The sequence below is a fragment of the Schistocerca serialis genome, chromosome 5 (genome assembly GCF_023864345.2).
Source record: "Schistocerca serialis cubense isolate TAMUIC-IGC-003099 chromosome 5, iqSchSeri2.2, whole genome shotgun sequence".
Taxonomy (NCBI): Eukaryota; Metazoa; Arthropoda; class Insecta; order Orthoptera; family Acrididae; genus Schistocerca; species Schistocerca serialis.
Window position 1 is genome coordinate 365,525,218 of NC_064642.1, and position 16,805 is coordinate 365,542,022.

At 39.0% G+C, this 16,805-nt stretch overlaps 1 protein-coding gene across 1 annotated transcript in view; it reads right to left on the reverse strand.

Annotated features, from left to right (window-relative positions):
• The window catches only part of LOC126481941 (E3 ubiquitin-protein ligase LRSAM1-like), a 191,316-nt gene that overhangs the window by 145,890 nt on the left and 28,621 nt on the right, over positions 1 to 16,805 (reverse strand). The window contains exons 4-5 of the mRNA XM_050105900.1: positions 6,237 to 6,537; positions 4,025 to 4,119 (exon numbers count right to left, since the gene is read on the reverse strand). Coding sequence (XP_049961857.1) covers positions 4,025 to 4,119; positions 6,237 to 6,537 — 396 coding nt within the window. The remainder of the gene's footprint in view (positions 1 to 4,024; positions 4,120 to 6,236; positions 6,538 to 16,805) is intronic.

The following is a 16,805-nucleotide window of genomic DNA, read 5'->3' on the forward strand; positions in this document are numbered from 1 at the left end:
TTACACATTCTTTCGACTGTGGAGAAACCCAGAACAGACATACCATCACTGGGTCGCTGAACTTCATGGTCTGACACAACAGTGTCATTTTCAATATGTCTGTGGACAGTACTATAGTGGCGCAATGATTCATGATGCAATTACATATGATGTGACAAACAGTAGGATTCATGAATAAATTTTCAAACATTCTGATCCTACTTTGAAAAAAGTGTTGCAAATCATTGAATATCAGGACCCATGTGACAGTGCCATGGAAACCTTTGAGGTAGCTCCCATCTGCAGTATAACGCAAAGTGACAAGCAGGTACGGACATGTGACTGACCATGTGCACAAATAGGCCACTGCACCATGGACAGAGTAAACAAGTGTTAATGAGTGCAACAAAACCATGTTCCTGCTGCTTTTCCATGCAGAAAAGACAAAACTGCTCTATGCAGAATGCAACTTGCTTAGCTTGTGGGAAGCCGGGTAACATATAGTCTGTGTGCTTGCAACAGAAAAAGAACTCCACCCAAGTTTGCTCTTGTAAGAGCAGAGCACCTTCTCACTCAGTACTAGATATGAACAGATTCAGAATGTGTCTTCTGCCCGCCCAAGTGCTTTGCAAATATAGTGAAACAAACTGTTTGTGAACTTAGTCATTGCCGGACACTGTGTGTGACTTCAGTTAGAAATTACATTGCTTAATACGCTACATGTGAACAGTTGGGTGCGCCACAGTTGACAAAATCTCGCGTATAATGGTCTGGACCTTACAGTGCTTGGTACATGCAGTTTGCCTACCATATTCCAGTCTCACACCAGAGCAGTGACATTTACAATTTTGCATTCGAGAGACTGTCAAAATATTTTTGGGTTACATTCTTCTGATTTGTTTGGTCTTTGTATTCAGGATGATGTACTTTCTGTTTCTGATTTCAACCCAAAAGACAGTATTACTCAACTGATTGCAGAGTTTCCTGATCTATTTTCTGAAGAACTAGGTGGAGACAATAATTTTGGGGCGTACGTTGCAATGAAGGACAAAGGCCAACCTAGGTTTTTATGGGCATGTTCTATCCCTCATGCACTTAGAGACAAAGTTGCAAGAGAACTTAAAGAATGGCAACACAGTGGTGTTATTGCTCGTATCCAAATGGTCAATGGGCTTTCCCCTTAGTCATATTGCCAAAGCCTTCTGGAAGACTTCATCTTTGCATTCACTTTAAATCCACTGTGAATCCACAAACAATAATTGATTCTTATCTGTTGCCTTGCCCTGAGGAGATAATGGACATGTTTGGTGCAAGCTGCTATTTTTCAAAAATTGACTTACATGATGCGTATTTGCTAATTCCACTAAATGAGGAGACTCAGAAAGTGTTTGTGGTCAACACACATTTATGGTTGTTCAAATTTTTGCGCTTACCCTTTGGCAGTGCTTCTGTGCTTGCCATATTCCAACACTACTTAGAACAGCTTACTGTAAAAGTTCCGTTCTGTTCAAATCACTTGAACGATACTGTGGTGTCAGAACATACACAGGGGAAACATATCAGTAGCCTTTGTACATTTTTTCAACTGCTTTCAGATGCAGGTTTGAAGTGTTGCCTGGTCAAATGTGCCTTTTTCAGACCAAAATTCAGTATGTAGGCCAATAGCAAAGGTGTTCATCCCTTCAACCACAACTGCTGACTATCCAGGACCTCCTTGCCCCATGGAACAAGACAGAACTGCAGTCAGTTCTTGGGAAGTTGAAATATTGTATCTGGTTTATACCCAATGCAGTTCAGATCGTGCCTCTGTTGCATCCTTTGCACCAGAAGAATGTGCCTTTTGTTTCAACCAAAGAGTGTCAGGATACATTCCAGACACTCAAAAATGCCTTGGTGAGGGGCAGATGCCTTGTTATTTCGATCCCACGAAGCCTGTGGTTTTGGCAGTGGACACTACTTCGTATGAAATCAGTGTTGTGCTCTCACACAGATTTGGTCCACAGGACAGGCCAAATGCTTTTGCTTCCAAGTAATCAGACAAGACCCACTGTAACTATTCCCAAATCATGAAGGAAGCACTCACTATTATCGGTGGTGTTCCATAGTTCACCATTATCGATTTGCTGCTACAATGTCGAAAACTGACATTCTGAGCTTATGGCTGTGTACAAAATATAGGTTGACTCTTACATAGAAAATAACAGCAACAAGCCACTTTTTACAATGTTATTTATTTATTTAAATAGTGATGTTATTGGTTTTGAACCAACAGTTCATGATGAGATACATTTTACAATAGCTTTCACTTTATGTTTTCCCAAATGACGAAATTTCCCTTGGGTGGTGGTGCCCTACAACTAAAACAAGATGTGAGACAATGTATTTCTAACTGTAATTGCGCCCCACAATGGTTTTAAATGATTAAAATTACTGTGAAGATGTTTTGGTTACAATGTAAGTAACCAAAACATTTTCATTGTAATAATTTGTTTACAGCATTTAAAATTATTGTTTTTCTCAGCCTCAGATCAGACAAATAGTATCATGACTGGTTTTGACTTCTTTGTATCATCAGAGGTTTTGAATCTGTTGCATGCTAACTGCCAAACTCAGCAGGTTAAGAGAGACACACTCAATTATCAATGCACCTCTTGGCCTGTTCAGTTGAGTTGCTATGTAACTGATTCAAAGCATCTGATGATTACTTAGTTAGAAGCAGAAACCAATCACAATACGATTTGTGTGACTTGAGGTGAGAAAACAAAATGAATTTTGTTGATGATAATTTTAGTGAATAATTTTTAGACCAAGTAAAGTAGGCTGCCAGGTCTACATTTTTTCCCTTCTTGTGATGTAGAATAAATGCGACAATGTTCCAGTTTTGGCTAATCTTGGTCATCTGTAGATATTCTGTAATCAAATTTTAAGTATTTCTTTTTGAAGTGGTGGCAGAAGAGCCAACACCGTGTTGCTAGAGGAGGCCGAAATGCACGCTTTTAAGCTCACGCAGACTGGCGTGAGGTCTGGAACAGTTAAGGGAATTTATAGTAGCAAATAAAGTACGTAGTTGATGTAATACTTAACTTTAATCCATAATTGGAGAACATCGGTCTGACGGTACAGGCATCACAAGTTAAATATCTATTGATAATGGCGCCTTGCTAGGTCGTAGCAAATGACGTAGCTGAAGGCTATGCTAACTATCGTCTCGGCAAATGAGAGCGTATTTGTCAGTGAACCTTTCCTAGCAAAGTCGGCTGTACAACTGGGGTGGCGCTCGGTCTGCAATCACAGACAGTGGCGACACGCGGGTCCGACGTATACTAATGGACCGCGGCCGATTTAAAGGCTACCACCTAGCAAGTGTGGTGTCTAGCGGTGACACCACACTTTTATATTACTTTATCCTGTAACACCATCATCCTTAGGTGTCCTTATTTCTTCATAAATTGAATAATTTCATTCACCTCATCTGGACTTTAATTTTAGAATGTTGTTATTTTTATTGTCAGTAATCTGCATTCCTGTTTCACCTCTTGAACTACTCACACATTTAAAGATATCTAGAGTGTGATGTCTATCCCATTTTCATTTCTGTTTTAGCTTCTCCATACTCTTAATGATCTAAATTATTTATTTTATCATATTTTCATTGTGTCTCTTCACTATCTCTCCAAGCCATTTCCTGCATCCCTATTTCCTCCTTGCTCTGTTCCACTGTAATAAAACATTAACTCTATTTGATTTTCATTTATGTTGCCGCAGATCTGGTAACCTTATTATATCACATCTGGCCTTATTTCAATTACTCTCCAACTCCACTAACCTCTCTTCAGATCTTAGTGTTCTGCAAATAAAATGCAGTAGTGCAGTTTGGATTCCTAAGGTCCATGATATTACATATTTAACAAAACTTTGTTTAGCAAGATGCTTGCACCAAAGTAGCCATTACCCGAATTTCCACTATCAACTACTTACAATATTTCTTCTTTCACACCTTATAATGGATTATAGAAAACAAATATGCTGTAGTTATAAAGATCACCTGGAATTCCCAGTCTATGTCATCACTTTCAGTCACTGTTGGTATGCCACTATCAGGCTCGGATTCACTTGGTGGTATATATTCTAAACCACACTCTGAAATGAGAAAACAGCAAAAGTCAGCTTTCATAATTGAATCATTATGCGCTAAAGGTAAACTAAAATGATTCTATGTTTCTCATTTACAAAATACTCTGTTCAACATTCCATAAAAAAGACCACAAACATTCTTCTAATAAATATTTACAATACTATAGTATTTTCAAAAAGATTAATCTGTTTTTGCAAAACTATATCTCCTGCATGAATGAAGGTAGAAACTTGGGGTGGATTTTAACTTGTGCATCAAATCCGTAAGTTTAGCTTTGCCCAAATGCATCTAATGAAGATAGTCAAAATACAGCAACAAAATGAATTTTTGGTTCTCTAGATCAATTCAGTTATAACTGTGATTGTTTGTCGAGATTATGGGTCTGAACCTCCTACAGCATATGGGCCAAACAGATCTTGCATTGCACTACAGGTCACCAAGGTCGCTTGATCTCATTTTATGAGATTTTTATTTTGGTAAGGGCTTGTGCCACCCCTTCAAATAGTGTTGGATGAACTGCAATGCCACATTATAGCAGTACTGAGTGCAGTAACTGCAGACATGAAAATATAAAATATGTTTGTCTGCACTCTGGATGTCTGTTGAGCATCTAGTGCAAGGCACATTGAAAATTAGTGAAAAGTGAATGAAAACTGATTCTAAAAATAATTGTAAGAAGTACCACAGGATTGTATGAGCACACATATGTGCAAACTTTGCAAAATAGGATGGTTCTTTTAAAATTAAAATTTAGCAGCCTTACGCACTGTTTAAAATTTCACAGTTTACGTTGGTATAATATACAACCAGTTGCTGCTTGCATTTGACATGATTTATTGAACTGCTAACTAGTTTTTAAGTGACAGCAGGCTCACCATCACATTGGGGGTTACAGGAACATAATATTCTGGGCCATCTGCACCTGATAGGGTGGTGATGTACAGGCCCATGATAACCTTAACAAAAGCTGAGAAAATGAAGGTTATCAAAATGAATTTGTCATGGATATGTTGTGTGTGTGTGTGTGTGTGTGTGTGTGTGTGTGTGTGTGTGTGTGTGTGTGTGTGAGTGTGTGAGTGTGTGAGTGGGTGCGCGTGCGGGCAGAGAGAGTGGGCGGGCAAGAAATGGTTGGAGATATGGGCAAAGGAGATTAAAAGAAGAGGAAAGATAAGATGGAGAGAGGGAAAGAGTGGGGAACAGGAAATACACAGATAGAAGTGGGAAGGTGAGTGGAGAGACAGAAACGGGGTAGGGAGAGGAGAAGGAGAAGACGTGTGCAATATATCCGATATGTGTCAAATGCCTATGCCAACAAAGCTGCAGGGAAAGAGCTAGTACCAACAAAAACTGCCAATTTAAATCACAGTTACAGTTAATCATCCACAATAAATACAAGGAAGTTAAAATTTACCTCTAGTTTCTATTTTCATTTATGAGGAAAATGTAGTATTGTGAAATTGAATTAATCTTTATGAAACATCTAATATCTCTCCCAAATTACACAATATGTGTGCATATATTTTGAGGACATCAACCGATCTAGCTCATGTCAAACTTTTTTTAGAAAAAGTATTGATACTACAGGGCAATACTTCATAATAAGAGTAATAATAATAGAACTGCTGCTGCTGATGATGATAATGAAACATCTTGACACTTAACAATATGAGAATTTGAGGAAACAAAAATAAACCAGAAAGAAATTTCCTGGCAGATTAGAGCTCTTTGCTGGATTGGGACTCAAACCCAGATCCTTGTCTGGCTAACTTGGTCAGTAAAATCTGGGTCTGAGACACAGTCCAGCAGCTGTAGTCCCATACATACAAAATACTTTCAATTTTAACCTGCCAGAAGTTTAAAAAAATGGAAGCTGCATACAAAAATTTTAGTCCTACATGGTGCATCCTGTTCACAAATTTAAGGAACATAGCAATTTTGCTGTTTGGTTATCTGAGCGAATACAACTCACAAGAAAAAAAAAATAATGACATAAGTGGAGATCACAGCCAAACATAACAGTTAAATAACAAATTTCCTGCGATTGCATAATTCAACTGAATAAGACAACTACAAAACATTTGAAATTTATTTTTCTCTTTTGAGCATAAATTAAACACAGTACCTTGTGACAGAAATGTAACAACAGCTGTAGTTCCTTGTTGTACTATGTTGGGAGGTGGGTATCTTAAGGAGTCTGTATCTGCTAATAACTTTTTCAAATGTACACAATGTCCAAGGGAGGTTGGCAGCTTAGACAGTGATTTATTTCCCCGAACATCCAAAGATTCCAAATGTCTGAGTTCATTGAACTCACATAAAATATCTTTCAGTCTATTGTTTGATACATCCAATGTATTTAATAATTTGAGCTCAGATACAGTGGCAGGAAGCTGTTTTAAGGAGTTTCTGCTGAGATTCAAAACCTGCAACAAACAATGGATCTTCAAGCAACCTGTCAAAAACATAATAAAAGTCACAGTATATTTTAGTGATACATCCCATTCCTTGAATGAGAGGTATCACATCCTTAAATACACATGTCAGAGAAAAGGTGTTCATGTCTGAGACTAGTTGATAAGTGGGGAGCACCCCACTGGTGGGAAGTATTTTAAATGGTAGGTGCTGATACCAGAGGTAAATGATCCAGTGACTGTACGGAAGTGGATAGCAGTCAGACAACCCTACCTGCTGAGGAGGAGATAGGAGTTCCATGGAGCAGGTGGTGCAGAAGAAAGAGTTCCTTGAAATCTAAGAACGCTAAATGTCAAAGAAAATAAATGTAGTGTAGCTGTTAATTATCAAGTGGAATATCAGCTCTGTTATGAATGTAGTACAGACAGGCAATATACGAGCTGCTAGCTGTCCTCATTTATCATGTGTTGAGTGTTAACTTTGAAGATAATATAAGAAAGTGAACTGAATCTCACTTCTTATTTATGTGGTCGAGTGAATGAGAATGAGAAGTTATTTTCAGCAGCTTTATCTGCAGCCAGTAAGGAGGTGAAATCTGAGCAAAGTTGGAGGAGGAAAACACATGGATTCAGGGTACAGACTAGATGGACCCTGATTAATATTACTGAACAGTGAACAAATATTCAATAAGCAAATACTTTGTACATACAAGGAATGTTCAGGTGGCAACTTAGTTGTGCATTTGGTGCATGAAGTGAAGTATAACAAACTGTCACATAGGCCAAGCCAACCTGAAACACTTCAATATATAAAATATCCAAACATCAAATATGTGAAAGCATTCCTGATCAAACAATGGACTCTGTATCTTTGCTATATGGTGAGTAGCAACTTTCCTTTTCATAACTAATGTTGACAGCATTCCTGAATGTGACAAAATGCATTCTAAGGCAAAATTGTGGACAGTTCTATTGGTATCCAGATAGTGAGCAACAGAAATCTGTCCTCAAAACTCTTTAAGAAGACAACTAGGTAAGAGTCAAAATACAATGAAAAATCATCCTTTTCTGATTTATGGGCTCTGTTTCCTTCTAGAACAAATGTCTTTAAATTCATTCATGTTTCCTGTTAGCATTGCAATCATCATGGAATTACCTGGCATACAATAATTATCTTCTGTATTCTGTGGCCATAAAACAATGCATCAACAGTATTTCCATTCCTTTAATTGATATATGATTCACAGGACCACATTTCTAAAAACTTTCATAATGACTCCACGGAGACTACGAAGACTGTCATCAGTTGTTGCAGCACTAACTGCAGCCCACCTGTACAGAATGTTGACTAGTGGAAAAGGGGGACACACTGTTGTATTGGATGGTGGAATCACTGGTTATCGTAAGTTGAGGCCAGGATAATTTTGGGGGCAGAGAATATGTTATCAGGATAAATACCATCTTCAAAGTTCAAAGAGCTGATGGTGGAGGCTGCCTTTGACGTGGAAGGCTACATTTTGGGCAACTGCATGGAGGTGTTGGTCATGCCAAAGATAAGAGTCACTTCCTTCACTGGCTCTCCGTCATCCTCACCCCTTTAGCACCTGGATCCCTGCTTGTCACTTCCCCATATGCCACCATCCTTCCTGCCCATAGTCCTGGTGAAACTGAACACTATCTCTTCCAATGTCCTTTAGCCTCCAAATCCACTAGCTCATTCTTTGTTTACTGTATTAACTCTATCCTAACACAAAGCTACTTCTCCTTTGAATGTTAAGGTATACAAACAAATTTGCAGCACAGGCACCCACTTGACACCCTCGTATGCCTACTTGTTTATGGGCCATCTACAGGAAATCTTCCCAGACTTCTAAAACCCAAAACCCTGGCTGGTTCAGGTTCACTGACAATGCCTTCATGATCTTTCATCATTCCTTCACACCCTTAACACTTTCTCTCCCACACATTCCACCCTGTCCTCCTCAACCCAAAATCTTCCTGGACACTAACCTCATCCTGTCTGATGGCTCCACACATGCCATTACACCCACTAACTACCAACAGTACCCACATTTTGACAGCTGCCATCCCTTTCACACCAAAAAGTCCTGGCCATCCCCAGGGACCTGCAGTGACAAGAACTCCTTTCTCCAATATACTGAAGGAGTTGAAAAGGTTTTTACAGGCAGGCACTTTGTGTAAAGTTGGTTGCAAGTCACTAAATACTCTCATTCTCAAATACTGTGTGAATATAGTCTGGCTATTTGTGTGTCATGAGCAATGCTTCCTTTTCATCCCCATCCCTTTGGAATGTACATGGCTCTTTCACCAAAGTGGTTCTTTCCAGAGAGTAAGTTATGTGTGCATCAAGTTTGGTCACGATCGATCTAATTGTTTTGGAGGAGATGTGGAAAACACACACACACACACACACACACACACACACACAATGTATTTTATAATATGTAGGGATGTGTGGGTTGTATGGCCAATTTTAGCTACCCATATAATACACTGTTATCAAGAAGAATAAGTAAATAATAAAAATATCCTGAAAATGACCACAAACTCATCAGGTGGCATAACAGAGAAAGCAGCTGTTAAAACTCAGCAGCACTTGCTGAACTTTTCTAAGGGCTAAAGCTGGGTTTCCAAGCTGAAATCTATGAGCCTACATCTTTGCACCACTCCCCATAACAGACAGCAACTAATATGCATTAGTGATAGGGTCTGAGTGTTTTTAAAGGAGCTTGATATTGTCTAATTGCAAAGTTAACAATTTTTTACATCAGCAATGTATGTTTTTTGGCTGCCTATAAATTACTGAATATACTGGGGAGGGGGGGGTGGGGGTGGGGGTGGGGGGCGGGGGTGGAATGCCGCACTTGACAGTGAGCATGTGATTCTTCATCCCAATTCAAGTCATAAGTGTACCTAGCAAAATCTAGCCCCACCAATAGGTTTAACAGAAATACAATTTAAAAAGTGAGGCTATGCCAACACCGTAACTGTGTGCAGTGTGAACAAGAACAGGAAGCACAAACTCTGCACTGTGCCAGAGCCTTGGCATTAGCTCAGTTGAATGAGGCAACGTTGCGGGTAACGGATATGCAGACTTACCAATGTTTGAGTTGCGTTCATGCCAAACTCACCCCCCTAGTTAAACCATTACGCTGTATCCAATTTATGCCTCCACTATGTGATAACTTGTGTATTTATTTCTATGTCACCTTTATTTAAGCATTAAGACATAATACAAACTTCTTACAGACATAAATGATCACTCTGGTACATCCACAACAACATTGGCTGTATCCAATGAGGCTCAAAAAACACAGTAGGTAGGCTATACTAGATTGCACATTATGCTATGCATAAAAATTCTATTCTGTACGTCTGACGGCCATGCTTATCCTCAAAGAGCCAGTACGTACACACACGAGCAACATGCACTTTAGAGATGATGTTCAAATGACCACCCTGCATTTGCAAACACTTTGCCACTTGCTGGATTGTGCTTTCCTGGACCCTACACAATCTTCCTGCATGGAATATTGCTGAAGCATCAAGCACGCAGGCTATCAGGCCGTGTACGTCCATGGGTGGAGTACTATAAACTTGTTCCTTTAAGTGTCCCCACAAATAAAAATATAGTGAATTAAGGCTCAGGGAACATGGAGGCCAGTACACTGGACCTCCATGACAAATCCATTTCCCTGTAAATGCTTCCTTTAACTTCATAATGTACCTATTCTTGCCACAAAACTTTCAAAGCCTTACTTATTTCCTCTACTACGTAATTTTACGTTTTTTTGAAAATATATTGCTTTGGCAACTCATTCCTACATTTATCAGAAAAATGTAAGGAGATATTGTAGGACGAGGTGGATAAATGGTATTATCCCAAGATAACTTGGGCTCATCACAAATCTCTGCAAATACTTGTTACAACACACTGTTTATTAAAAAGATGAAATTTATTTTATTTAAAGATATAGATCAGATGGTACATACAAACGAGAATCAACTTAGAATGGTATTATAAACTCATTTCTGCATGACAGATTATGAAGTAGGGTGTGATGCACAAAGGGACCTGGCATTGGGGGCAGTAGTATCGTACTTCCCTCCAGACGAACTTCCCATGTGCATCCTGTTTCTAGGAGCAAATTGTGCATATTCATGTCAAACTGCTCTTCTTCTCTGTCGGCTTAATACTTCTGGAAAATGTCTTTCTGTCAACCGAAGAGGGTGGTGTGTTCATCCCGGTCAGCCTGGCTCAGGAGAAATGGCACCCTCTTTGTATTTCTCAACTATTTTTTCCGAGAAGGTCAACATAAATTCCAGTAATTCCTGCTTCTCTCCAGACATGCCACACAAAATAAAAGAATTCCACACAGGAATTTCCAGGAAATGGACAAAGATTTTTCTTGTAGTATGTCTTGCCTTGCTTTCTGGTATTGGATATGATACCATTCTCTGATCAGCTCGGTCCACTCCTCTCAAGCAAAAGCTTTGGCTTCATTATTTTCTTTGACCTTTTCTCAGTCTCCATCATACCCATAGTGTGGATAGTTGAAAGAAACACCACATCTTTCTAGTCTTTCCGACGCAATGCTACAGCTTTTCCTCATTTTTCACCTGCAACTTCACCTTTTTGTAATTTTTTATTTAGGAGATATTGTGGCATGTCTTTTTGGGTCATTTTTACTGTTCCATATCTACCGCTGGATTTCAAAATTAGAAAATCTGCTAACTCTGGGGATGTGTAAAAGCTATCTGTCATTAGACAGTAACCTTGCTTTAGGAGTGGAAAGTGTCAAAACAACTTATTACGACACTGGAAAATCTGTAAAGTTTGAATCCAGCTTCCTCCTTTCCCCCACATAAGTAATCAGGGACCACATGTATCTGCTAGATGATTCACACAGCATGTAGCATTTGATTCCATATCTTGATATTTTCATCAGGATATACTGTATCCAACCCAGTTGGCCATTGTGAAAAAGTAGATCTTCAGCCACCATAATGACCCATTTAGGAACATAAGAAGCTTTGATTTTATTTTCAACGTGCTGGTAAACTGGCCAAATTTTGTTCAGCCAAGGATCTGTGTGATTTGCAGCATCATACACTCCATTACAAGAAAAATGAAGATACTTTTTCATTTAGCAAAACATTTTGTAAGACATTACGTCATTGAAAAATGGAGTTCATGTGCTTGTCTATTGCATCCAGTCCATCTGCAATTCAGGTTTGTGAACAACACCTTGCAAAATGGTTAGAGCAAGGAAAAGAAGTTCTTCACAAGATGGTGGCAAAACATTACATCTAATGGTTGAAAAACACTGACTGATATATTAGCTGTTTCCAACCAAATTATTTCCACCAAATCCCAATTAAATAAGTGTTCAAATATTTCAAGATCATAATCAGCAAAAGGAATCATACAGCCAGGATTAGCAGTTAGCAGTAAATGGAAATCTTAGTGGAACACAATCATTTTTATCCCAAATATGCCATACTCTCACAATACATATCAGTGTCTTCATCATATTCTTCCTCACTTGACGAAAGGTCAAAAGAGTCATCATCAGATTCTGAAACAGGGATGTCTTCCCACTGATCTTCATCACTGGAATAATCACTGTTCATTTTAGAATGCTGCAAGCAGATGTAATACTGTAACAACTGCACTAACATGCTACAAAACAACACGGTAATGTTGCAAAAACTACACAAGCACAAGCCAGTAGCAATACACTGCAGCAAAACACTAACAAGTGACAGCAAAAGGAATTACAATGATTATAATCTGGACGCTGGTGCTAACTATCAGCAGTGAGAGAAACTACAATGTTCATAATTGTGACGTTGGTACAGGAATGCATAAAATTTGGAGGGTAACACTTCTCAGCAAAACAGTTAGGAGGTTACATACGAGGGTAAGTTGCATAAAAAGTTCTCGGTTTACTTGCCCTGTCAAATTTGGATAAAATCCCAAGCTTTCGATGACCACCTATGTAATCTTTGTCAGGGGTAAAACTGACTGTCATGGGCTGGTGAGGCTTCCGCTTTTATAAGCAGTGAAGGGCTTCTCATTGGCTGGATGACATCACAGTGAAAACGGCGTGTACGGAGGTGGCGGCCTCTATGTTTATAGATTTTGTTTGCGCACTTTATCCAGCGTTGCTTGCAGCACCATCCATCACAACAGGCGGAGAACTGCGAGGAATGTAAGAATCTCCCTCTGCGCTCTTTCTTTATCAACTGCGTGCTTCCATGCATTGATGAGTGCATATCCGGAGTCTCTGTTGAAATTATTTTAACATAGTCTAATTTCAACTGCTTCCCTGATGACAGAGTCCCAATAGTTTGAAGTGTGAGCAAGTATTCTTGTTGCATTGAATAAAATCTTATGTTTATTTAACAAATTGTGCTCAGCCCCTGCTGATTTTTCTCGATACCTGTATTTCAGGTAATGGATCCAACTGTCATGTGATAAGTTACTGTCAGTGACAAAATGATGTCCTATTTATTAACAACAAAAACTAGGGAATGGATGTCTAAGAAATCAAATAGGAGCCTGATGAGGATTCGAACCACAGTTCCATAGTGGATGTGGATTTGCTGTCCCAGCAATCTTCTCAATGAGCTACGATGGTTTGTAGGTAGTCTGGGGTGATACATGTTCCTTTGTACAGTGTTGCCAGCTCCTTGTTCTCATACATGTGTTTTCAAAATGCATCCAATCTGATTTTGCTTGATAAACTTTTGTCTAGAATCTGATGAGAAATTGCGTTCTATCTCCAAGTGCAACATTTTTTCTTCATCATGTACTGATTTAGGAATGTACAAAGTCATCATGTCACTATGCTTATTCTATTCATTATGTCACTTCATTTTATTCTTGTATTTTTTAACGATTTGTCTTTCAGCAGCAGATATGCACTGTAGCATTATGACACCATTCCAATAGATTATAATGCACAACTTGCAAATACTGTCTTAAGTTCCATCTAAACTGCCAGTTATAGTGAGTGACACAAAATACTCATACATGATTAATTAACTTACATTAGAAGGGGTCAGTTGACAGGACATGTTCTGAGGCATCAAGGGATCACCAATTTAGTATTGGAGGGCAGCATGGAGGGTAAAAATCGTGGAGGGAGACCAAGATATGAATATACTAAGCAGATTCAGAAGGATGTAGGTTGCAGTAGGTACTTGGAGATGAAGAAGCTTGCACAAGATAGAGTAGCATGGAGAGCTGCATCAAACCAGTCTCTGGACTGAAGACGACAACAACAGTGTTGTCACATAACTTTAGTAGTAAAATTTCCAGAGCAACATCCTAAAATTCTGAAAAACATACTGACCCATGCAAATGGCCTTTTGAGATATTTGTTACCTTATTTTCCTGGGCACATCAAGAACGATATTCTACTTCTGTAATATTGTGTTTGGTAGCTATGCAGAGCTGTAGCAGCAATTAATATGGGTGGAAGTAAATTTATGCATGACTTTCAAGACACAAAAAGATAATCTTGTTTTTCAATGTACACAATGCCACTTTTTGATATATAAATGAATAAGCTGTCATCCTTATTACAAAAAGGTTCTTAAATATTATGCAGCTGATGTAATGTTTTATTCTGTTTGAGAAGCCTGGAAAACTATGCAGTGGAGCAAAATCAGTGCCAAATGCCAAGGCTGTTGGGGTAGTGTGTACCCAAAGATACTAGCAGCCGCTGTTTGCTAGGATATAATGGCCATCGAAGTATGCTTCACAAAAAATTATGCACGTCAGAAGCATGGAAAAACCAAATACATACCATAATTTTATATAAATAGAGAGTACTTAATTTTGTTCTACTTCTGATGCATCATAACTCCAAGAACTCACAAGGAAACATCACCAACTTGGCCTCATATTTCAAGGGGGGAAAAGAGTGCATTTGCTGAATATCAGCTTCAGCAACTGATCCTGCATGAAACTGTGACCCACATTTCTGGTAGTACACAGTTATGACTTCCTGGAAGCACAGTTTTTTGATATGTACATGCACCAGTTGTCACTCCCTCTGCCCCCCTGCAGCCACTTAATGCCCGAGCACAAAGTACTGCACAGTGGAGTGAATAAGAGGTTTGTGACATACCGTTTTGACACTGGTAACATACTTTGTTCATTTTGTTAAACTGAGCAGTTTCTAATATGTAGCTGCTGCCAGAGATATCCTTACTTTGAACACTTTTACACTGCAATTCACAAATGCAGTGCAAATGAATGAAACAGGTACGTTTGTCATCAAAGAAGTAGTGTAGCACCATGTAATTATTAACATCACTGATGTTCAATATTTTCTTTTTGAATTTTAAAGCTGGCACTGTTAAAGTGAAGTACATTTGTTGGGATGTGCTATTCCTTACTATTTTTCTGGTAAAATAATGTGTGTTCTCAAACAATATTTAAAAACACGTTGGCCAGATGTGTCCACCTCCACCTCCCTCTTCCCTCACCTTTAATATTCTGCAAACAGGGGAGTTCTGGTTGTTAGTCAACTGTACAGTACTTTATGTTCATGCATTAGGTGGCTGAAATGGGCCAAAGTGTGTGACAAAAAACTGGTGTGCACAAAAATTTAGGGTGTATGTTCAGAAGCACATAACAGCCTGTTATCAGAATTAGAGCCCAAATTTTCATGCAGGATCAATTGCTAGGGTTGATATATTGCATATGTGCTTTTATCCTTCTTGAAATATATGGTCAAGCTGGTGATGTTTCCTTGTCAGACAACGGCATTGTTGTGGTCTTCAGCCCATGCTGGTTTGATGCACCTGTGTGTGTTATCCTATTCCACATACAACTCTCCATCTTGACAGAACTAATGCTGAAACTTCCTGGCAGATTAAAACTGTGTGTTGGACCGAGACTCAAACTCGGGACCTTTGCCTTTCGCGGGCAAGAGCTCTACCAACTGAGCTAGCAAAGCATGACTCACACCCCGTCCTCACAGCTCCACTTCTGCCAGTACCTCAGTACCTTCCAAACTTTACAGAAGCTCTCCTGCGAAAGTTTGGAAGGTAGGAGACGAGGTACTGGCAGAAGTGAAGCTGTGAGGACAGGGCGTGAGTCGTGCTTGGGTAGCTCAGTTGGCAGAGCACTTGCCCGCGAAAGGCAAAGGTCCCGAGTTCGAGTCTCGGTCCGGCACACAGTTTTAATCTGCCAGGATGTTTAATATCAGTGCACACTCCGCTGCAGAGTGAAAATCTCATTCTAGAACTAATGCTACCTACAGCCATTTCAACCTGCTTACTGTAGTCAAGCCTTAGTCTCCCTCTACAATTTTTATAAGCCCTCCCCCCCCCCCCCCTCCCACACACATTTCTCTCCATTACCCTACTGAAAATTCCTTGGTGTCTCTGCCTCCAGATATGCCCTATTATTCAATCATTTATTTTAGTCAGGCTGTGCCATAAATTTCTCCTCTACCCAATTTAATTCAGTAACTAATCATTGCTTATTTGATCCGTCCATCTAATATCCAGCATTCTCCTATAGCACCACATTTCAGAAGCTTCTATCCTCTTCCTGTTTGAACTACTTGCCATCCATGTTTCACTCCATATAAGGCTGCACCCACAACACACAAGTTGGGACACTTCATTTTATATTTGATGCTAACAAATTTCTCTTTTCCAGAAATGCTTTCCTTATTATTACCAGTTTATAATTTCATATACTCTCTAGTTAGGTCATCATCAGCTATTCTGATGCCCAAACAGAAAACTCATCTCATTTCCTAATCTAGCTCCCTGATTTGTTTCTACTACATCAATAATAATATCATAAATACGAAAGTCACGCTGCCTGTTATGCTTTCATGAATAAACCACTGAACCAATTTTGATGAAATTTGGTATGGAGATAGTTTGGACACCAAGGAAGAACATAGGCTATTTTAGAAAGTATGTAGTGCATGATATTTATTGATTTGAGGAATATGGAACAATAATTACCCTTTGAAAAAGATATTTCTTCTTTAACTTTTGAACTGTATCATATTTATGAATATGCTTTTATTGTTTGATACACTGTACATAATACAATTCAACAAAATGAATACAGTACTTATACAATCCTCAACATGCCTAACCCATACTTCTATACTAATCATTCACAGGACTGTCACATTTTAGCTGCTGGCAGTCACATAACTTATAGCTTGTGAGACGCTTGAAGAGTCGCAACAATGTCCTTTAAATGCTGTATGACA